A 23,507-nucleotide genomic window follows, 5' to 3' on the forward strand; every position below is an offset into this window, starting at 1 on the left:
ATGTTTCATTAAAATTACAAAAAAAAACTGTTTATTGACATGTGTAACGTAATTTAACAGAGAAACTTTGTATAAATGGAATACAGTATATATCTGATTTTTAACATAATTTCAATGATAATTTTAAAGAAACTAACTGTAAAAAAAAGGTTTTTTTATTAACCAGCTGGGCTCTTTTAATACATGAAATACTGTAACAACTGTGTTAATTTCTGACACCCCTAAGCTTGTCACAGATTATCAGAGATCTGTTAGAAATAGAGATATCCTAGTTAAAAGTATATCAATCTACTTGTGTTAAGCAGGCCTCTTTTTTTGTTTTTAAAACCAGTCTTAAAACCCATCTTTTCTCTTTGGCTTTTGACACCTAGTTAGATGTCGACTTTATTTGCTTGTTTTAATTTGTTACTTTGAATGCTTTTATTGTGTGCGTATTAATTGTACTTATGTTTATTTTTCTGTACAGCACTTTGGACAACACTTTAGTTGTTGTAAAGTGCTTAACAAATAAAGTTGGTGTGGTATGGCAAGTTTAGCTGTTTTAAAACCGTTGCAATTTAAATAATAAGCTACGAAAACCAATGCAAAAGACAAATCACCAACCTCTGTGTTCAGCAAATCATTTTCACGGCAATAATTATCTAAGCCAATCAGAATTGACACCTCTGCTACGTTCTTGGCGCACGCAGAAAGAAGCGCGCGATATGATGAAGAGTGAAGACGGCGGCGCGCTGGTGAACTATTCTGCTGTTTTCGAAGAAGCAACACTTGTGAGAGGTAACGTTGAAAATATTTACTGACACATTCTAAAATTCAACGCAATACTGACATAGCTAGAGTATACATTAAGATTGACGACCGAAAACATAACAACTAATGAATGTCAGATGTTACATTAGCTAGTTTGCAGATGCATTTTAGCTTTGTGTTAACGTTACCTGAACGCAATTTAACGTTGCATTTTTAAGAACATTATCTTTGTGTTGGCTTGTATTTTTGTGGCCGTGACTGTGTGGCACGTGGCTGGCTAACTATAAAAGTTAGCTAACTAAAGTTGACCACTGCTAGCAACAGTTTTCAAATATGCTGCGCACGTAAGCGCATTAACTGGCCCAAAACATCGTCAAAATTATTAGAAAAAGATAATTGTTTGGCTTAAAGTCAACGTTGACTTTGGTTTCAAATGGTACACTAACAGTCAGCAAATTTAGTGTAATTGATATAGCCTACAGCTAAAATGGCATATGGAAAATACTCGTAGTGTGGTGCTCGATGGTCACATTGTAAAGGTTTAAGAAACAAACACACTTTATTTCAATTTGTAAAGGCTTAACACTGAGTGACTTTCAGAAATGCCTAAATTACAGATTTTTTTGTGACTGAATCTGAGACTCAATTAAATGAAGAAAATCAATGTTGCTGTTTTACAATTTATTGTAATGTAATTTTGCACAAATATTATGCAAACTAATTTTTTTTCTTTTTTTCTTTTTTTCAGTTTTTTGATTCAATACCAGGAATTGGAACAATAGCTATCTGGAACTTCTGGAATTGAGATCAGTCAGAAGGCTTCAAGCTCAAACATTAAGTAAGTTTGCAATATGGCAAGTGTTCTAAATGCTTTCACATGTCCTATATGTGGCATTTCTATGGAAACAGTGAAAGGGTATGTAAATCATCAAAAATTACACACAAATGAAGCACATGGTGAATATGCCTGTTGTGTAATTGGGTGCAAATCAAAGTTTACCAAGTATAATTCCTTTAAAAGTCATATGTTGCGCCACCATAGGCGGTCATCCGTGTCACAATGTGAAACCATACAGGGTCCACTGAAATGTGAAAAGCCACATTGCCAGAAACAATGCATTGATCTGAAAGATCTTTTAGATCATTTAAAGTTCCATGTTTCAAAGAAAGAAGAGGTGAAGTGCCCATTTAAAGGCTGTGGCAAAGCCTTTTCATTGAGGTCCTCTTTTACTGCGCACATTTCTAGAAATCATAAAAAAGCCGCATCTGTGCACATGTCAGCTATGTATCTTGTTGATTCTGTGCCAAGCCAGTCTTTTGATATTGCTCAAAGTCCGTCAGATGTAAGCATTGACGAGCCTGAGGATATCCTGGACCCACCTGATATAAAAGGGCTATATATGAGAAACTTGTGTATGTTTTACATGAAGTTACAGGCCAAATACCTTGTACCTTCATCCACTATTCAGATGATTGTGGAACAAGTAGATAGTCTCAGTGATGTGTGTCACCAGTACACAAGAAATCAGCTTAAAGGTGTCCTGCAAGCTAATACGAGATTGACAGAGTCAGACATAAAAGATGTTCTGGCAAGTTTAAATGATTCTAGCTTGCATGCATCCTGTAGCCCTGCACTCTCTACTGAGTATTTGAGAAGGCAATATTTTCAGACAAACTTCTCTTATGTGCATCCTCAAACTATTAGTTTAGGCACTGATGATAATCGAAAGGAACAATTTGCTCAGTATATCCCAATAAAAGAGACTTTGCAGGCTTTGCTAAAAGACCCAATTGTGTGGAAAGAATGTACAAAGCATGAAGATGACACTTCTGCACATGTTCTAAGTGATGTGAGAGATGGATCTGTCTACAAGAGTAATACACTGTTTAGGGAGTCGGGTATAAGTATAAAGCTCATACTGTATCAAGATGCCTTCGAGGTTGTTAATCCTCTTGGGTCAGCAAAAAGAAAATACAAGATACTTGGGGTTTACTTTACACTGGCCAACCTTGACCCGTTTTATCGTTCCAGTGTTGAAAACTTGCAGCTTCTGCTCTTGTGTAGGGAAGAACACTTTAAATATTTTGGCCACGACAAAGTGTTCTCCACAATGCTGTCAGATATCAAGGAACTGGAGACAAATGGGCTTGTGATATCTGGGCATGTTGTTAAGGCATCAGTTTTTTGCATTGCTGGAGATAATTTGGGGTCTCACAATATTGGAGGTTTCACAGAGAACTTCAGTACCTCCACTTACTTCTGTAGATATTGCCTGGTAACTAGAAGTGAGTTCCATGATTTCCAAAAAGGTGCACCACCTCGAACAGTGCAAAACTACAATGAGGCAGTACAACAGATTAGAAGTGGTGCCCTGACAGAATTCAGGGGTTTAAAATTTGATTCCGTTTTCAATTCCCTCACTTACTTTCATGTCAGCCAGCCTGGCCTCCCACCTTGTATTGGACATGATGTGTTTGAAGGAGTTGTGGCATATGACTTGGCCATGTACATCAAGCACTTTGTGAAGGTAAAGAAATTCTTTACTTACAGTCAGCTAAACCGGAGAATCAGGCAGTTCAGCTATCAGGGATCTGATGCCACTTCTACTCCTTCAGATGTTTCTGAAAAGGGAGTTAAAATAGGTGGCCAGGCAACAGAAAACTGGTCTCTCCTGAGGCTTCTTCCTATTATAATCGGTGAAAAGATTGCCGAAACAGATGATCCGATATGGCAGCTGACAGTCCAGCTGAAAGAACTTGTGGAATTAATATGTGCCCCTAAAATATCTCACTCTCAAGTTGCACTGCTCAATGTTCTCATTGTGGAGTATCTAGAAACAAGAAAGGAGATGTTTCCTGATCATAAACTCAAACCAAAGCACCATTACATGGGCCACTATCCTGCTTTGATTCTCAAGTTTGGCCCACTCATAAGATTGTGGACTATGAGATTCGAAAGCAAGCATTCCTATTTCAAAAGATGTGTGAGAAGAACACAGAATTTCAAAAATGTGTGCCAGACACTTGCAAATAACCACCAACTTCTGCAAACATATCTAAACTCAAGTTCTGTCTTTGCTCCTACTTTGCAAGTGAAACAATCCACCCCTTTCCATGCAGAGTTGTACAGTGATGCAGTACGCAGTGCAGTAGAAGCAAGCTTACCAGATCAGTGTGCTCTTGAAGCATCTACTGAGATACAGTGGAAAGGCACACTATACAGAAAGGGATTTTTTCTTTGCATAGGTCCTGGCATGCCAACAGAGTTTGCACAAATCGAACTTATGCTAATAATGGATAAAAATGTGCACTTCCTTGTAACTCCTCATGGTTCACAGTATTTACCTGAGTTTGGACTGTATGAAATTCACACAGCATGTGGAGGCATGATGTGCATTAATGGAGAGCTGTTGTTGGATTACTATCCATTGCCTACTTATGCTTTTTGTGGAACTCGAGTAATTTCTCTCAAACATAGCAAAGTGGATATTGAGTAGGAAATGTAATGCTGAGTTGTGACTGTGTGAGCACTAGGTAATATAAGGATGATTACAGTAGACTGTGCAGGACTTGAGTATGGCTGAAGAGGTCCTTAAATGCTTGAAATTACATTTTAGAATTTAACTTTCAATAACAGAGTTCCATACATATTTTTGCGTAGTTAAAAACAGATAATGATAAAAACGGTCACCACTTCACAAAGATGCAGAAACAAATCTACACACACATTAGGCTAATGTTTAAAGCTGATCGTGAAATGGCTGCCTCTGAAGCTAAGAAATGAAGAATACATTACATTTTCCTTTTGGGCTGAATTGCACTTTGGATATTTATTTGGGCTAACACTGAATTACAATGTCTCACTCTTTTCTTAGTGATGGATGATGTAGACAGTGGTCTTTCTGACTTAATTTACTCTGTCCTGCCAAATTCAAGTTCAAATGACCTGCTGTTAGAGGCTCTTCAGACCTTGGGTGTGGAAACCGTGGAAGATTTAAAATATGTCCAGGAGGCAGATCTTGTTAATACCATCAGGCCAATTGAAGCTCGAAAATTGATTGCGAGATTTAAAGCTTTTTGTAAGTATACTTAATTGTAAGTTGTAAACACATAAAAAATAATATTATATCCTCACAACATAATGGATCAGTTGTATTTGAGTTTTGCAGAGCGATTTTGAAAGATTTGTAGGCCTAAATCCTATTGTCTTCTATCCAGCTGAAAAGAATGCCAAAGAGATTCCTGATCTGCCTACCAGAGCTGAGCCAGAAAGATGTATAAGCACACACACAGGAACAATGCCATGCGGAGACCATCGATCTACAAGTATGTGTGATGAAAATGTTTTGGCTTAATTAAAATATCACAGCGTATTTTCTAATTATTACTATCTTTTGATCTGAGACAAACAAGCCTGAAAAATACAATAAGGGATATTGTATTGTTCAGGCTTAGGGTTAGACTGTGATGTATCAATATACAATTGAAAATGCTTTATCATTTAAATTTGATGTTAAGCCTGGTAGAATAGATTAGTGTTTCACATACAGTAGCTGTTTTTTGTTGTCGTTTTTTCACACAACATCAAAAATGTACTCGAGTTGTGGCATGTCTTCTGTTCATAGGCCAGTAGTGAATGCTAAAATTTAATGAACTATTTTGAGATATTTTTTTCTGCCCTCTCCAGGTGAAAACAGTGCAGATCATTCCAACTCTCCACAGGCTTCCTCAAGCTCAAGTGAAGTCTCAACTCCTCATAGAAACACTCCAGTGGATAACAACTGGCACTTCAATTTTGAGATACCCTGGAGTAAAATGCCGTCAGAACTTACAAGAAAGCTCGAAAATAAAGAGCGGCCAACAGGACGTGAAAGACGTGAACTGATTCGCCTGATGTTAGGAGAGATTCTAACCATCTGCCCTACACCAGGGAAGAAACATCTATGTGAAATTGCCAGGAAGATTGTTTCAAGATATCCTCTGTCATTTAGAGATGTTATTGAAGATCAAGTTGTTGGTAGTGGTTATGACTCCCTTACCAAGCAGCTGCAGGCTAGACTTGACAACATGAAAAGAGGGAAAACCTCACTTTACCTGAAAAGACAGACGTCCAGCACAAGTGAGGGAGAAGACCCACCTTCCAAGATAAGAAGAGTGGATACATATGGTTGCACAAATTGGCAACCAAAACGGCTGCCACCGGGTGAAACCGAGGAGACTCAGAAATGTGCACAAGAAGAATTAAAGAACATGCACAAAAACAAAAGCAAGAACACCAAAAGTATTCAAGAAAAAATGCTGGCTACTTTCTACACTCAGAGAAGCGACATATGTAAAATGGAAACCCCTTTTTTGGTAATAGAGTGGCCATATCTGTTTGAGATGTGCGGGATAATGGTCCACTTCAAAGAGCTAACAGATATGGATGTTGACAGAGGAGCCATCTCAAGTAAATCTGAAAGAGTCATTTCATATCTCATGTCCCATGACAAGAAGAACAGCAAAATAGGGGGCATCCTAGAAGGCATTGAAAGTGCCAAAGCGAAGCATCTAGATCCTTATCTTCCTGGATGTGTGATGCTGCTTCTGAAACATTTCAGTGAAGATCAGGCAAAGATGTTCGTGATGGTTGATGAGACGTGTCTGCCGTCTGAAGTTGATCAACTGCCCAGCACGCCTTGCGTCGTTGTGTGTGGTATGTGGTATTTTATGTTTTAACCCATTTAAGCAAAAGGCATTTTTAAATATATGAATGGGTTGATACAGGCATATTAAATCAGGGGCTGGCTGGAGATTCTAGTAAACTTAAGTATATCTTGTGAATGGGTGAAGCATTTTCTGTAATTAGACCTTCATCAGCGTAGCACTAGCATTATGGAACTAAATTAATTTTTTTTTTTTAAAGTTCATTAAAGGGGTAGTCAAGCCGAAACAGAAAATTGGCATTAATACACCATTATGTCATTCCAAACTATCAGCTGTTTATGTCCATACATTGATGGAACTTGTTGGTTACCATTCACCTTTAATGTAATCCACGTTACTCGTGTTTTAATTCAAGTCTTCTGAACAAATATGGTCACTTTATATGAGATTTATTAACTACAGTATCAAATCATTTTAGTGTACTTCCACATCACATACAAAATGTCACATCTCTTTTAGCATATAATTTCATTAATCACCATTGCCATAATGTATAGACAAATTAGGTTTCACTTTACGGCCTGATTTATTTTATATGTGATTTTAAATTGAGTGTTACAACTGCATTTTATATTTATAAACAGTAAAGGGATTTTTTTGCTTCAGAAGACTTGGATTTAACCTCATGGGTCAAATGGATTACACTCATGCTTTTATCTTTGTGTATCCTCAATGTTGGTTGCCTTTCATCTACATTTTTTGGATCTAAACAGCTGATAACTTTTAAAGGGTTAGTTCACCCAAAAATGAAAATTATGTCATTAATGATTCACCCTCATGTCGTTCCAAGCCCGTCAGACCTCCTTTCATCTTCGGAACACAGTTTAAGATATTTTAGCTTTCTGTCCCTCCATTGAAAATGTATGTACGGTAAACTGTCCATGTCCAGAAAGGTAATAAAAACATCATCAAAGTAGTCCATGTGACATCAGTGGGTTAGTTAGAATTTTTTGAAGCATCGAAAAAACATTTTTGGTCCAAAAATAACAAAAACTACGACTTTATTCAGCATTGTATTCTCTATTCATCTGTAGTATTCCGCTGCTGACGTAAGTCTCCCTCAGACTGTGTAAAAGAAGCGCACCAGATGACACGTCAGCAGTCTGAGGGAGACTTACGTCAGCAGCGTCACTGCGGAGTCCTGAACGCGGATTGACAACAGACCCGGAAGAGAATACAATGCTGAATGAAGTCGTAGATTTTGTTATTTTTGGACCAAAATGTATTTTCGATGCTTCAAAAAATTCTAACTAACCCACTGATGTCACATGGACTAGTTTCTGGACATGGACAGTATACCGTACATACATTTTCAATGGAGGGACAGAAAACTCTCGGACTAAATCTAAAATATCTTAAACTGTGATCCGAAGATGAAAGGAGGTCTGACGGGCTTGGAACGACATGAGGGCGAGTCATTAATGACATTATTTTTATTTTTGGGTGAACCAACCTTTTAAATATCTTAATTTGTATTACACAGATAAACTGTCATACTGTTTTGAAAATACATGAGTTACTGTGAGAATTATTTTTTGGTGGACACCCTTAACTTTTTAACATAATGGAAAGGTAAAACCCAGAATAGTACGGTTTTCTTGTTGTGCTAATATGCAAGCCAAATAATGTGGTCTTTTGATAGTCGTGATGTTAGACTTTTCTTTTAACCTAATGTTTTTTGACTTTTCTTATTTTCCTATGTACTGTAGGGAGTTCTCCCCTCACAGCTGAAAACTTGATGATTGCTGTGGACCAGACCATCGTGAAAGATGGGGTCACAAATTGTGTTGATGCCCTTGTAATGATGTTCGTATACTACTACTGCCTCAACATCAGTTATCCACTGGAACTTGGAGCAACTCTGGAGTTCATGCAGAGGTAAGACTTAAAGTTTAACCACAAAATGCATTTCCTGAAGAACAAAAAGTGTGTATATATGGCCCAAAGATGGATAGATAAACAATTATCCATTTAGGAAATTAATGGACATGAAACCGGTAACAGAAAAAAGTCTAGATACATTTTATTCGGTGGCAAGATCATTACAACATTTATTCAATGACAGGAGCAAAATGAGCAGACGCTGTGCATTTCTGGCATCTGTGGGAAGACAACTGGTATTGGTACATTATGAACTGTCTATTTCGATTTAATAGATCAAATTTTTTTCCCTGTTGGACATTACATTCTCACCTTCCATCAATCTTGTGGTGCGACTATCACTGTGTCCTAACCAGACGCGATGCGTTAAGATTCCAGCGACAAGCAATTTGTCTGTCTACACCAGACACGATTACAAGATGCAATAAAATCAATCAAAAACCACAGCCAATCAGAACAGCGTGTGGGCGGGCTCCCGTGGCAAGTGCACGGCCCCAGAGATTAGTTTTGTTAAAAACATAATAAAACAAAATTTATTATTTTACACATTACACCATTTTAAACTATTAAAAATACATAAAGAGTTATTACAACAATCTTTGCTATAGAATCAAGTTTGAACATTCTTGTTTCCATTTGTGTAATTGTATGGCTACAAGGCTGGGAACAATAAATTATATTCAAAGTAACATTACACGCTTTTAACATAAAATAAAGCACATAAACAGTACCTGAGATTATCATTGGCATACTTTTTTGTGTTGTAGTTCCAGCCGCGATGTTGCGGAAAAAAAAGCAGTTCTTAAAATAGCATCATTGTGTGTCGCTGACACGGCTGGTTAGGACATGGTGTAACCTTTCCTTTATGACCTATGGAGATGTTGACACTGGCAGCAGATTTTAACACTGGTTGTTGGAACGCATCACAGCCATTGTAGGCACAGTTGCTTAATGGGAGATACTTGTTCACCCCAAAATAAAATTGTCATCGTTTACTTGCACTCATGTTGTTCTAAACCTGTATGAATTTCTTCTTTTGAACAGAGATATTTTGAAGCATGTTTGTAACCAAACAGTTGATGGACCCCATTGACTTCTAAAGTATTTTTTTTCCATACTATTGAAGTCAATGGGGTCCATCAACAATTTGGTTACAAACAAATCTTCAAAGTATCTTTTGTGTTCAACAGAAGAAATAAATGTGTACAGGTTTGTAACAACTTAAAGTTGAGTAAATGATGACAACTTTATTTTGGGGTGAACTATACATTTAGATATGTCTGTCACCTCTCTAGCTCAAGTTGAATACTTTTTATATGGCTCATCAGAATTGCTGATTATGAAAAATGTTTGTAGCACTATATTCAAGTGTATTTCTGTCTTCACAGATGCCTTTTCCGGATAAATCCAGATAGGGGGACCAAAGTGGAGAAGCAGCAATCTAAAAAACAGCAGTCCATAAATCCTAAGGTTCTTTCTTTGATTACAAACATTGCAGACTTTGAATGGCGAGAGTAGACATCTCACATGCCAGCTTCTTTCTGTTTCATACATTTCCATTTAGTTTATATACTATTCTGTAATGTGTAAAGGGTTCATTCTGCTTGTATTTTGTGGCTGACTGTTATCTTGAGTGAGTTGCAGGGTTTTGACGTGTGTTTACACGTTTTAAATTGTGTACAATTCAAAGTACAGGGTTAAAAAAAAGCTCACAGTAAAGACCAGTAGTTTTAACCAGTGGGGAGAACCAGTTTCATTATAAAATAAAATGTGTGTTGCTAAACGATGCTTTGTTAAATGTTGATCACAGGATGTATTTGCAGATAACAAATAAAACAAAATTAAGATTACTGTTGTTGTTGTTTTTTATTATTAAAGCAAATCTTAGTTATTTTTGCAACTTAAAGTTGAGTAAATGATGACAACTTTATTTTGGGGTGAACTATACCTTTAGATATGTCTGTCACCTCTCTAGCTCAAGTTAAATACTTTTTATATGGCTCATCAGAATTGCTGATTATGATCTTTTAAACTTTTTTTATCATTCTTTAAATAATTTTTCTGTGTTTTAGGTGTTTGAATATTTTAACAATGTATGTTAAAATGAAAAGATTTCATGGTATTACAAGGATATTTTTATGTAGAATAACAGTAATAAACCGTAATTATAGGAAAAGAAATAGTTTTTTTACAGTATATGTTATTATCTGTACTTAAAACTTCTTTTAAAGACAATTTTCTGTGTTTTAGAGGTGTATGACTGTATTTTAACAATTCATTTATGTTAAAATTAAAAGATTTCATGGTTTTATAAGGATATTTTTGTGTAGAATAACAGTAATAAACCGTAATTATAATATAATTTATAACCGTTTTTTTACTGTTTTTTCCTGTTTTTTTTTGACAGTATTTTTTCGTTTTTTAACAGACATTTTCTGGCGCCCCTGCTGCCAGAAAATTACCGTTTTTTTACGTTTTTTTTTTTTACAGTGCAGATTTCCAAATAGTTGTATCTCGGCTGAATATCGTCCTATCCTAACAAACCAAACATCAATGGAATCCTTATTTATTGATCTTCGATATGATGTAAAATCTCATTTTATCAAAACTGACCAAAGTGCCCCAGAACTGTTTGCTGTACATTCTTCACAATTAAAAAAAATAGTCAGGGAGTTAGGGGAAAGATCAGTCTGGTTATAAGCATTCTTCCACATACCTCTCTCTGTGTTCATCAAAACAAATACATTTATACAGATCGAAGGAGTGTAAGTGATGACAGAATTTTCATTTTTTGGTGAATTTTTGAATGAAGAATCTCTTCAAACACTGAAACTAACTGAAGGGCACTTTGACAGGCACTTTGTCCACAAAAGTAAAAAACAGACAGGAAGCTACTAACCCACAGCAGCATCACGGGAATCGTAGCCACAGCCAGATTCTTATTCTGTAGTTTTAGTTTTGATTTGGTTTTGAAATAAGCACTCAGATGACTCCAGAACCATTGTTTTAAAAAGGAGCGTCAACATAATATCCAGCAGCATATACATACAAGTAAGTTGCCAGGTCATCATTTCTTTCATCTCTCGCTGTCCAGTAAAATCTTTGATCGTCTCAATTTCCTTGAAGATGAAGATTATTCTGCCCATTATACTTTAGGAGTCCCAGGTTGGATGAAATTTTTAATACCTCATTATTTTGTCTGAGATGTTTTAATTAACCTTCTTCGTGTAGCTTTTGGTTTTGAATCGAATGTAAAAATGTGGCGAAACATTTTACTAAAATGTTTTGTAAATTTGTTTAAATTCAGATTTTTTTTGTTGAGAAATGTATATATAAGCTTGCTCTTTTACATTTCTCTATTGAAATGTAATGTTTTCAGGATAATTTTTGCAGTTTAGGTTTAATAATCTAGCCTACTTTGAAAGTTGATTTTACTTTCTTACAACACACTTATTGGTCAACCCGTTCTCATCAATCTGCGTATAAATAACAAGGCTTTACAGTTTCCAATTGTGTTTAAATTCCAATTTTGCATGCTTATAATTCTCCAATCCTTCCCAGCTGGTAATTGTGCCATATATTTCTTGAATAACTATTGTATAGTGTTTAGACATTTTGCACTTTATCACACCAGTTTTAATATTTTTGAAAAACTGTTAGCAGTGAGGCATTTGACACGGAAGCTTCAAAGCATTTATTTCAAAACATTAAAATTTAGTTTCAGAGCTTGATTCCCTTTTTTCCCACGCTCAAGTGATCAGTAACTGTTTCTCTTTTTGTTTTTAAAGTGAATCTCATTACAGTTTCAAAATCATCTCTCCTCAATTAACATTAATGCCTATTTCATATCATCAGTCATCCTGCTTTTACTTTTAATGTAACAATTGTGGCTAAATAAAAGTATTTCATATTCTATTTCTTACTCCATAACTTTATTAATGATTATAAATAGTTTGTGTGACCTAAAAGTATTATCCTGTTATTATTTGATAATATAATACTCTATTCTCTCCTACAAGCACATACAGGAACACATTAAGGACTAAGGTTTGATAACATAGCAAAACGTGATTCCTCAATTGCAAGGTTTGAAGCTTTAATCAAACATTTCAGTACATCAACAATTTGTTCATGTGAATATTTGTTAAAGTTTTCAAAAAGTTACATTTTTCTGTGTGATGCAGGTGAAGAGTTTATCTGACAGATGAAGGATATGGCTCACACTGTGCTTATTTTACTCTTTCTACTAAAGCTCTTGTGTGGTAAAAAATAGTTTATTCACTTTCGGTTTTAACTTATCCATTTCAGCATTAATGAATTTAGATTCAATTGAAATGGTTTGTTTAACTACATGAACGCTTGGTGTAGACAAGTCATCTGTGTGTTTGTGTTCACAAACAAAAAAAAAATGCAAAAGTCAAGCTGGTCTGTTGCTTGTTTTAGAAGGAATTTAGGAACCTCAGTTTTTTTACTCAACAAGATATTCACATGATTCAGTTTGATCTGTAAGTAATTTCAGTTTTTGTTTCAGGTGTGTCTTGTGATGGAGAGAATACAGTGATGCACAACACTCATAATACTGAAGTAGTCTAATAATCAGACAATTTTATCAATTGAACAATTTTAAATAATTTTTTATATTTCTTTTTCATTTTTATCTTATTGTTTTTTAGATCCCAGCTCCTGAAATTATCAGAGATTATCCACCATGTGAAGGAAGTTTAAGCTCAAAATGTCTTGTTGCTTGTTCGGTATCGAACGTGGCAGACGCTCAGCTCTCGTGGTATAACGGAAGCAAGTTGTACTCAAGCCTCAGGATTTCTGATCTCAACAAAATCCTATATCTTGTAGTGGAATATGATGAGACAAACAACTACAGCTGTATGGTTTCCAGTTCAGGCATCAGTAATACTTCATATGCCAATATTTCCAGTCTCTGTCACTCATGTTTAGGTAGGATCGCTGCGATATGATTTGTTTGTTAGTTGCCAGTGAAATACAGTTTTGTCACATAAAATCACGTTTTCCTTCAAGATTGTCAATCTTTTCTTTAATTGGATGTTTTTTTGCTGTAGTTCAAAAATCCACTGTAAAAAATCTGTAAAACAAATAATTCCCAATCAGCAAGGATACCAGTAAAATACCGTATAATAACCAATTTTCATGTAAACTTACATGTTTTAGTCTTTTTTGTAATTTGACAGGTTGTTTCCATATTTCAAAAATACACAGTCAAAATTCCAGGGAAAAATAATAATTTTCCAGCATCCAGTAAATGTTAAAATACCGTAAAATTACAGTTTGTCAAGTAAAATTATTTGTTTTCCTTGTAAATTTGCTGTCTTTTTCTATAATTTAACGATTTTTACCCTATTTTAAAAATACCTAAAATTCTATAAAAGTTATTCTGTTAAATAGTTTTTTGGGGGAAACTTTTTTATCTATCTCTTGATGTGTTTTAAAACAGTTAAAAATACCACAACAATTCAAGCGAGTGAAGGGGGGTCAGTCACTTTACCCACTTACCTTACTGAACTGAAGGACGGAGATGACATCATGTGGTTTTATGAGCACACGTTCATTTCAGAATTCTATAGAAGCATAATAACATATCATGACTGTAATGATGGACGATTCTATAACAGACTTCAACTGGATGGTATAAATGGATCACTCACTATCAGGAACCTCACTAAATCCCACTCTGGAACCTATAAATTAAAGAGTCCTACTGGATCATTACTTGATCACAATCAACAGTTGTGTCAGGGTTATAACATTGTTGTCTTTGGTGAGTTTAGTTCTCTTATATGTAGATATACTACCCATATTGTGTTCATAACATATCAGAATAAGTATAACTAATGTTCAAACAGTTTTATATATGTATATATATATATACAGGTATATAGATTTTATGTAAGGATACATGAACAACTCTTGATCTGACCTGATGTCTGTGAACATTAAAACCAATAATGTTGTATACTGTTTGTTCATTAATTGATTTTTTATTAATGTTGTCCAGATACTTTGCCCATTCCTGTAATCACCAATGACTCAACACAGTGTTCATCATCATCATCATCAAAATGTGTGTTGTTGTGCTCAGTGAATGTGACAAACGTGAGTCTCTCCTGGTATAATGGAAGCCGATTAAACTCCAGCATCAGTGTGTCTGATCTCAAAAGAAGCAACTTTCTGTGTCTGGAGGTGGAATATCAGGATACAAACACCTACAGCTGTGTGGTGAACAACCCATTCACCAACAAAACTACACCACTTGACATCCATGACCTATGTAAAGGTATGAGGACAGCAGATTATTACAAACGTGATGTGATATCTTCGGGCACATTTTGTTTTCTCCTGAAAACAATTGAGTATATATTAACATTGAGTCAAAGTTTGATCACCTTCAAATACTTTATATTTTCTATTTATCCCATTATTGTTAAATACAAAGCAATAAGTGCAGACAATTTGCAAGTATGCATTCTTAAATTTGTAAAGAGTGAAACTAACTCATAACTGTTTTTTTCTGATTTCCAAATTTCAGAACACATCCAGGATCAAACAATTGATTTTAAAATTGTCATCATTTGTTTTGCTATTGTTATTATTATTATTATTACTGGTGTGTTGATCTGGTGCTGCTGCAGGAGGAGGGGGTGTGCAAGTCAAGGGCACACATACGAGCACATATGAGACTTGTGCAAAATTCGATTTTAAGAAATTAAGAACTGAAATTGTTTTAATCAGTGTTGTTTGTAGATAAGCAATAATCAGTCAGTCTTTCACTTTGCCTGTATTTTTATATGAATGAAGTTGTACCATTAAGAGCCTTTAACCATTGCTTTTTAATATATTCAAAATATAAGACATTGTTTTTGTAAGGTCCTATTAAGGTTGTCTGAGATTGATTTTTTTAGCTGAACATTTTAAAACTACTTTTCTCAAAAATCTCAACGTAATCGGGGCTACTGCACTAGATTGTGATACAGAATAAATGTAATAAACATGAGAATAAACACAGAAGTTTTGGCAGTAGATTTGTTCTATGTGAAGTGTTTTAAATCTGACGTTTTGTAATCTGATGTTCAATAAATTGACTTTTAAACCAATTGTCACACCGCTGTATTGATTTTATTAAAATAAATTATTAAAATGTACTTTATAGAATTATGTTCATGTTTTAAAAACAATTGAGTTAAAATGACATACAAATCTTGTGAATAAAATGTACTTAATTTTCTTTATTAAGAGTAATTTATTTTGAGTAATTTTTAGAAAATCCAACTAAATTTCATTATGTTAAAAATGCATTTAAATAAATGTAGTTAAGTTTTCTGACTGCATTATTATTTAGGAGAGTTTTGGTATTATTTTTTAAGTTTAGGTTCATGATTACCATTGTTTAGTAGCACGGTGCTTATGCCTAGGCTGACGGAGGCACATTTTTATTGATGAAGTGTGCTATTTCATTTATTGAGTAACTGTGAAAATTCCAGTACAGCGTTTTGTAAGTTTCAGTTGGACACGTTGTTTTTGTTTAACGTTATCTTTTTATTTATTTATTTTAAGTAATATTTACTTAACATTTTAACAAATTTTAAATGTAGAATTTACTTTATTCTGTTAGTAAATTGTACTTGAATTTAATTTAATTTTTATTTTGGTTGAAATTGCCACTGAACAAACTTTTAAGATGATTACTTCTATCAACTCCCAGAACGAGCATCTCTCATATTGCTCATCTTTGTCATTTGATACTCTGTATTTTCATCAGCGTTTGAACTTGCTGTCTATGATAGCTCAGCAAATAAGGTAACAAGACAGGTCATATCAGAAGCCTTTTGAGAAAATCTGTGTGATTCTAGGAAATGGAAAAGAAAAGAGATCTATAAGGAAGGAGGGTGAACGAGAAACTGGTTAGGGTTCACACAGTGTAACACTGTATTTGATAGACATGATGTGTCAAATCACATGCAATGACTGCAGAAGTCTGACATCTGCAAATAAAAATCTCCCCAGAGGAACCTATTAACCCAAAGCAATATCATGCGATTCAACCACATGCAGTAGAAACGTTGTGTATAGTTTTAGTTTTGCTTTACATCTACCTGAAGAGGGCAGATAAATCTCACCACCGTTATTGTAACGTAAGAGCACCAACGAATACCCAAAGCCCGGTCTTCTTCTACAGGCCGTCGTTTCTTTTGTTTTTCTATCTGTCTAGCAAGGCAAATTTTCTTCAAGCTGAAGATTTCTCTGACAGGTGGGATGAACTGTTTAATAGCACATTATTCTGTATAACTAATATAGTATGTTGTTTAATCTCTTTTACGACTTTCAAGTTTTTCAGCTTTTCAAAAACATTTTGCATCATATCTTGTGTTGACATTGAGACATACTTTAATGATACAATTTTTTATGCCAGAAAGAACTATAACTAGTCAAAATGTATATTTCCAGAACACAAGTGTTTATGATTCAATTTTCTGTCGAGTCTAGTTTAATAGCCTGCGACTGCTCTTTAAAGTGTGATTCGATGCTGTTTCAAAATGATTTGTTACTTACTATTAAGTTTTGTGCCTAGTACCTAAAAGTATGAAATACTTGAGTGAAAGTTCAAATATCTTGCCAGAAAGTTACTAAATAAAAGTAACCTTTTAGAATATGACTTGAGTAAAAGTCTTTAGTAACAGATAAATATTGGAGATAAGTATCAAAACTACTTTTCACAATAAATCTTAAGTATCTAAAGTAAAATTGAAGTAGGGATAGTTCATCATTTATTCACCCTTAGATTCTTTCAAACTTATTTAAATGTTTTTGTACTGTTAAACACAGAAAGATATTTGTAAGAAAGTAAGCAATTTTCGGTTCTGTGACATCATCCACTAACACAGTAGGAAAAATCATTGTTCTTTTGAGGACAAAGTTAGATATTTTGAAGAATTTAGGAACACAAATAGTTATGGGGCACCTAGTTAATTTTTCCTACAATGGCAAGTCAATGATTGTCACATAATTGAAAATTGCTAATATTCCTTCAAATATATTTCTCATAATTCACACAGGTATTAAAAATGACATGCGGGTGACCAAATGATGACAGAATAAATTTTTCTGGGTGAACTATCACTTCAATAAAAATGTCTCTAGCTCAGTAGTTTTGTAAATAAATCACAATGAACCAGCAAAGGACAGACAACACAATGACATTATAAAGGGAACAAATCAAGAGGGAACAGGTGCGGGCATGAACAATCAATAATGAAGAAACGAGAGGGCGGGGTCAAAGACAAGGCCGGAGAGTATTGAAGGCCATAAGGGCCAAAATCGCCACTTTCACATAAAACCAAGAGGTTCTGTCATGATACTGCCACTAGATCAAGAAAAGCAAGACAAGATTGGGCAGAACCATGACAAAATTGCTAAACTATCAAAATACAAGTTGAGAAATTTGAAATTTTGGTAATTAATTGAAACTAGAAAAAAATGATGTTTTTATACATAAGAAGCAGCACATTAAAACCTTGTGCTGAAATGAACTGCGGAGAGCACCTTTTTGCACTTGCACTTTGAGCATTGTATATTGGTTCAACATTGCCATGGTGACCGGATCGCCAACTTGTCTATTTCAGTTCTCTATGCTTTTATTTTGTAGTAACGAACATGCTTAGGGGAAACGTAGCAGAGTAAAAGTACACATCCATAATTAAAAAATTACAATTACACAAAAGTAATCATTTTGTCTTCTGTGTGTTTCAGATAACGGGCGAGTTCCTCTGAATGATGAACAATATGACCCATCCTCTGTTTATTTTGCTCTTTCTACTGAGACTCTTGTGCGGTGAATTTTTATTCTTAATTCAAAAGTGTTTGCTCAAAAATCTTCTGTATGTTTATGTCCCCCGGATATAGATTTTTGTTATATTACTGTATTATTTACAGTATGTATAACATCATTTCTGTCTGTCTTCCAGATGTTTCTTGCGATGGAGTGCAGCGAGGAATGGACAACACTCTTAATACTGATGTAAGACTGTCACTTTTAAACAGTTTTATACCTGTGTCAAACTGTATCATTTATTTTTGTGAATGTTTTTTCAAACACATGAAGTTGTTTTTCTCTTGGTTTTCAGATCCAAACTCCGTATATTATCAGAGATTATTTAAATGGATCAAAATGTGTCGTGGTGTGTTCAGTGTCGAGTTTGCCGCAGGCGAATCTCACGTGGTACAACGGAAGCAATTTATACTCCAGCATCATGATTTCTGATTTCAACACCAAACTCTATCTCGAGGTTGAACATCAGGATAAAAACAACTACAGCTGTGTGCTGTCCAGTACACACAACAATGGCAATGCCCATTTAAACGTTTCCCTTCTCTGTCAGTCATGTTCAGGTAGGATAGCTGTGATGCAACTGACTGTTTACTAGACTATATGTTTATCGATCGGTTTCATTTAATCCGTGATTGAAACAAACATATAAACAGAATTCCGTGATAATCCAGACATAATTGTGCCTGAAAAAAAAGGTTTAATACGTTGTATTAATGTCTCATGCTCCTTTTTGAATATAACAGGTGGAAAAATGAAAATGATGCCAGTGAGTGAGGGAGAGTCTGTCACTTTACCAACAAACCTTAAGGAAAGACAGAAAGACATGCAGTGGTTTTATTATGGGAAAGATAATTCGTTTATCGGCAAACATTTTGAAGGCACGACTTCATGCCACAAGTATGATGATGGAAGATTTACTAACAAACTGCAGGTGGATAATAAAACAGGATCTATTACCATCAACAAAATCAGTGGAATAAATGCAGGGATCTTTGCACTGATCACTTATCAACCACAAATGGATCAACTGTGTTATAATGTTACTGTGAACGGTGAGTTAAAATACACTTACATGTAGTAAACAACACATGCACAACTTATCTCTGGCATTATCTGGAAGTTTACCTATGAGGACTGAACTTTTTTTTAAAGGTGCCACACAGCTGTGTTTATCTCTTTAATGGAGAGGCTCAGAGACGATGTATTTTTGTAGGCTGAAGGCTTTGCAAAGTCCATGTGAATTTAAGGGGAAAACGAAGCTTGAAAACATTGAGAGACGGGATAGTGTTTTCGAACAATCCGACACCCCCTTGTTTCTGGAGGCGGGGTTTACGTGAGGTATGCAAATAGCCTTTGCGCTCGTGGCAAGAGTGAACGCAGAGGTGTGGGTACATCTGTACCATCTCTGCAACGCGACATTCAAAAGCATTCATGCTACTCAAATGTTATCGTTTTCTTTACGTAGACCTTATCTGACCTCACCTCAGCTTCATAAAATGAAGCGTTATTTCCCACAGACCGGGTGGCGCCTCATAACACACCCACCTAATACGTAATAGCCATGGACCAATGGTGCTTCAAGGGTGTTTACTGGCCAACACAAACTTTTCCATGGAGTTCTGCGATGATGATGTCTAATGTCCACACTAAAAGAAGTAGACGCTTAAAGCAACTTGTTAGCCACCGCCATTTTAAAGGCATGATAAGGCTTTAAAGAAGCACAAGTGGGTTAAAATAATTTGAAGTTTTGTTTACCACTGACCTTATTTTTACCAAACACCTATAGACTGCGGGGCGATGGGGGCGAAGGAACCGGAAGTACTAAAATGATATCTCGCTTCCGGGGTAAGCCTACAAAAATTTGTCATCTCCAGGCCTCTCCATTCACATTTTTTAAACTGTTTTATGTAAAACCATGGCGTCTTGATGTTTTCTGAAACAGATAGAACAACAATGATGTCAGTCCATGAAGAAGAGTGTGCCATTATACCCACTCATCTTACTGAACAGAACCAGGATCTTATAGAGTGGTTGTATGAAGAAGATAAACTCATTGCTGATCTTTATAAAAACCAGAGCGATGTAGAATATGATTGTAGATTCAAAGACAGACTGCACCTGGACAATAAGACTGGATCTCTCACCATTACCAACATCAGCAAAAATCACTCTGGACTCTATAAACTAAAAATCACTAAAGATTACAATAATACAAAAAACGAGAGGTTTAATGTTACTGTCTATGGTGAGTGAGTAAAAACACAGACTGTTGCAGTATTGCTTTATTGGATTTATTTTATTGTAATTCTCGAAACAATTTATTCTGCTCAAAATTGAAGCTCATAACAACAATTTACACGTCAAATCTAATTGAAAGCAGAAACAAGTTAGAATTGTAGAATATAATGAAGGTATGTTTAGTTCAGTCATTGATTAATCATTCTTTACTCTTTGATGTTCTCTAGATCATCTGTCTGTTCCTGTCATCATCAGATACTCTTCTCAATGTTCTTCATCATCAGAAAGATCTTCAGTGTCAAAATGTGTGTTGTTGTGTTCAGTGATGAATGTGACACATGTGACTCTCTCCTGGTACAAAGGAAACAGTTTATTGAACAGCATCAGTGTGTATGATCTCAACATCAGACTCTCTCTACCTCTGGAGGTGGAATGTCATGACAACAACACATTCAGCTGTGTCATCAACAGTACATTCTCCAGCAACACCACTCAACTCCAATTCAATGAACTATGTAAAGGTATGACAGTTGATCATACACTTTAAAAAGCGCTGGGTTGTTTTTGAGCCGTGCTGGGTAAATATTGGAGAAATCACACAGTTGGGTTAAGATTTCCCATGGGTTATTTCAACCCAACTGCTGGTTTGTTTCCACTCGTGGTTGGATAAAGAAACCCAGCAATTGGGTTAAAACAACCCAGCATTGGGTAATGTTTTAAAATATTAGCATCAGGATACATGCTGAAATAGTGTCTTGCAGTTGTTTATTTTCTGGTTGAAATTTAGTTGAAAACATTGATTCAAGAGTAGGCTATAAATGTTTCTCTTTGTTCATTGCAGGTCCCAGCCAGCAATCAAATGCTTTTGGTGTTGGTATTGTTGTTGTTGGTGGTGTTGTTGTGGGTGGTGTTCTTGCTCTTCTTTGTTGGTTCTGGCACAAAAGGAGATTTCCGTGTCAAGAGGGTAAGTACCATTCTACAGGATACATGTACTTTCTACCCATGTGCATATGAGTAAAGATGTGCCAAAAAAATAGACATATTTTTATTAGAGAGAAGACAATTTACGTAGTCATTGTCTGTTTGTTGTTGTTTGTGAAGTTACATCATTAAGTATCTTGAACAACATCATTTAAAATATATACATGTGGATATACATTAAAACGGCAGTTAGTGCTTTGCCTTTTCACAATACACATTTAAATGTAAAATATAAATGTGTATGGCAAACCATTCTATTAAGCTTAACTTTGACAATCAAAAGGAAGTTGTTGATAACACAGAGATTACAAATGTAAAATTCTACACATACCACCAATAACTGATGCTAAACTCATTAGCTAAATGCACTCATGTCGTGTAAGATCTCACAGTTTTTAAGATGAATTGGGTTTTGTTCAACAGATGCCAGTGTGGAACACTATAGGGGCAGATTTAATGCTGAACAGGCAAACGGTAGTTGATGCTTTCCACCTTCATATTACATTTTTTTCGATGTAAACCATTATATTACAAATGATCTTATTACAAATGATCATTTAATACAAAGAGTGTTTATGTAACAGGGGCATCTGGACAAGACACACCAGACAACAGACCTAATGAGGAGTCACATCTGATCACATCCTTGAATAATAATCACATGATATAACGTCATCAAATCAACTTTTCTGCAATTACTTTGAATTTTGTTTCTTACAACAGTGTATTCACAAAAAATATGCACTAAATTAATTAAAATGCTTATGATATTGACATTGCAAATGACTATTTCAAAATTTTGAAGCTATAAAAATTATTGAAGATATTTGGATGAAGATATATTTTAGGACTTGGGCAGCACTTGGTAGCTATTTCTGACTTTACTTTAAAATAAAAATTATACCTCAAACTTGGATCATTTTATTTTCTTACTCAATGTGTCATTTTGTCCACTTTGTCAAAAAGATTATTTTGTAGCCTATATATTTGTGTAGGGGGGCACGGTGGCTTAGTGGTTAGCACGTTCGCCTCACACCTCCAGGGTTGGGGGTTCGATTCCCGCTTCCGACTTGTGTGTGTGGAGTTTGCATGTTCTCCCCGTGCCTCGGGGGTTTCCTCCGGGTACTCTGGTTTCCTCCTCTGGTCCAAAGACATGCATGGTAGGTTGATTGGCATCTCTGGAAAATTGTCCGTAGGGTGTGAGTGCATGAGTGCATGAGTGAATGAGTGAATGAGTGAATGAGTGAGTGTGTGTGCCCTGCGATGGGTTGGCACTCCATCCAGGGTGTATCCTGCCTTGATGCACGATGACTCCTGAGATAGGCACAGGCTCCCCGTGACCTGAGGTAGTTCGGATAAGCGGTAGAAAATGGAATATATTTGTGTCAGTGGGACTATAAAAACTTTATTCATTGTTGTTTAGTTATACACTGAGAACATCCGAGTACATTTTTGTTGCACGTATGTATGTCAAGAACAAGTCAACAAACACAAGATGGGAGAAATTGAACTTATCGGAATTCCGAATCAATTGAGACTAATGGGTTTCCAAAATTATTCATTGTCTAGAAATGTCGCTCGCTGGCGACACCTGGTGTTCATATATATCATGCCACTACGTGTTCTGTTTTTTGTATGCTTTGAGTTTATTTTATTTCATCGTTCACATTAGACAGTTTTATACAAAAAGGCTGTGTGAAATAAAAATGATATTGTGGCAAAGACAATACACGCAATGAGCTTTAAATAAACTTATTCTCGTCCATGCACATTGACATAAATGTATTTAAATGCACAGTAAATAAAGCAATGGAAGTTTATATCAGCAAAGGAATGACCATAAAATGGATTATTATGGGGGTTTGAGTCACAAAATGTATGTATTTCTGCGGTAAGATCAAGCCATGCACGTGATACATAAGTTATACTTTTTGTTTGGCTTCAAGTTGTGCTGCGCAGACCTAATCATATGATACGGAAATACCGCGAGAGCAGTTCGAATCAGTTTACTCTCGCGGTATTTTGATGTCATTTGTCGATCGATCTGCGCAGCGGCAGCTGAAGCACTGCAAACAAATACAGAACACGTAAACGA

General features: G+C 35.5%; 3 protein-coding genes across 8 annotated transcripts; all 3 read left to right on the forward strand.

Moving 5' to 3' along the window:
- The first annotated feature begins 716 nt into the window (after positions 1–716).
- On the forward strand, positions 717–10,187 carry LOC130429320 (uncharacterized). 3 transcript variants are annotated; one of them, XM_056757790.1, is made up of 7 exons: positions 717–777; positions 1,499–1,588; positions 4,626–4,829; positions 4,969–5,076; positions 5,438–6,445; positions 8,166–8,334; positions 9,726–10,187. In XM_056757790.1, coding segments are annotated over exons 2-7 (1,620 nt in total). In that variant the 5' UTR covers positions 717–777; positions 1,499–1,587; the 3' UTR covers positions 9,856–10,187. The 3 variants fall into 3 exon arrangements, with proteins under 3 accessions (XP_056613768.1, XP_056613770.1, XP_056613769.1); XM_056757792.1 differs by having other exon boundaries at positions 4,687–4,829; XM_056757791.1 differs by lacking the exon at positions 717–777 and having other exon boundaries at positions 1,488–1,588.
- A 1,118-nt stretch (positions 10,188–11,305) lies between these two features.
- On the forward strand, positions 11,306–15,374 carry LOC130429321 (SLAM family member 5-like). Of its 4 annotated transcripts, none has more exons than XM_056757793.1 (8): positions 11,306–11,388; positions 12,357–12,423; positions 12,522–12,599; positions 12,869–12,921; positions 13,011–13,290; positions 13,805–14,128; positions 14,366–14,644; positions 14,897–15,374. In XM_056757793.1, the coding sequence occupies exons 3-8, from the start codon at positions 12,542–12,544 to the stop codon at positions 15,043–15,045; spliced, it is 1,143 nt and encodes a 380-aa protein (XP_056613771.1). In that variant the 5' UTR covers positions 11,306–11,388; positions 12,357–12,423; positions 12,522–12,541; the 3' UTR covers positions 15,046–15,374. The 4 variants fall into 4 exon arrangements, with proteins under 4 accessions (XP_056613771.1, XP_056613773.1, XP_056613774.1 ...); XM_056757795.1 differs by having other exon boundaries at positions 11,315–11,388; positions 12,499–12,599; XM_056757796.1 differs by lacking the exon at positions 11,306–11,388 and adding an exon at positions 11,396–11,502 and having other exon boundaries at positions 12,499–12,599.
- Positions 15,375–16,473: 1,099 nt separating this feature from the next.
- On the forward strand, positions 16,474–22,326 carry LOC130430460 (uncharacterized). The gene is made up of 10 exons (XM_056759575.1): positions 16,474–16,615; positions 18,115–18,196; positions 18,330–18,382; positions 18,489–18,753; positions 18,937–19,245; positions 20,136–20,438; positions 20,659–20,952; positions 21,273–21,395; positions 21,836–21,886; positions 21,997–22,326. The coding sequence occupies exons 2-10, from the start codon at positions 18,136–18,138 to the stop codon at positions 22,080–22,082; spliced, it is 1,545 nt and encodes a 514-aa protein (XP_056615553.1). The 5' UTR covers positions 16,474–16,615; positions 18,115–18,135; the 3' UTR covers positions 22,083–22,326.
- Positions 22,327–23,507: the final 1,181 nt, after the last annotated feature.

Source organism: Triplophysa dalaica, chromosome 10 (assembly GCF_015846415.1).
Source record: "Triplophysa dalaica isolate WHDGS20190420 chromosome 10, ASM1584641v1, whole genome shotgun sequence".
NCBI lineage: Eukaryota > Metazoa > Chordata > Actinopteri > Cypriniformes > Nemacheilidae > Triplophysa > Triplophysa dalaica.

Excerpts from the sequence above, each read along its gene's own strand:
- LOC130430460 (XM_056759575.1), top strand. The coding sequence starts at position 18,136 with ATGATGAACAATATGACCCATCCTCTGTTTATTTTGCTCTTTCTACTG. Across the intron at positions 18,754-18,936 it reads TCTCTGTCAGTCATGTTCAG|GTGGAAAAATGAAAATGATG; the intron begins GTAGGATAGCTG and ends TGAATATAACAG. Across the intron at positions 21,396-21,835 it reads GAGATTTCCGTGTCAAGAGG|ATGCCAGTGTGGAACACTAT; the intron begins GTAAGTACCATT and ends TTTGTTCAACAG.
- LOC130429321 (XM_056757793.1), top strand. The coding sequence starts at position 12,542 with ATGAAGGATATGGCTCACACTGTGCTTATTTTACTCTTTCTACTAAAG. Across the intron at positions 12,600-12,868 it reads TCTACTAAAGCTCTTGTGTG|GTGTGTCTTGTGATGGAGAG; the intron begins GTAAAAAATAGT and ends TTTTTGTTTCAG. Across the intron at positions 12,922-13,010 it reads ACAACACTCATAATACTGAA|ATCCCAGCTCCTGAAATTAT; the intron begins GTAGTCTAATAA and ends ATTGTTTTTTAG.
- LOC130429320 (XM_056757790.1), top strand. Across the intron at positions 4,830-4,968 it reads TGCGAGATTTAAAGCTTTTT|CTGAAAAGAATGCCAAAGAG; the intron begins GTAAGTATACTT and ends TCTTCTATCCAG. Across the intron at positions 8,335-9,725 it reads ACTCTGGAGTTCATGCAGAG|ATGCCTTTTCCGGATAAATC; the intron begins GTAAGACTTAAA and ends CTGTCTTCACAG.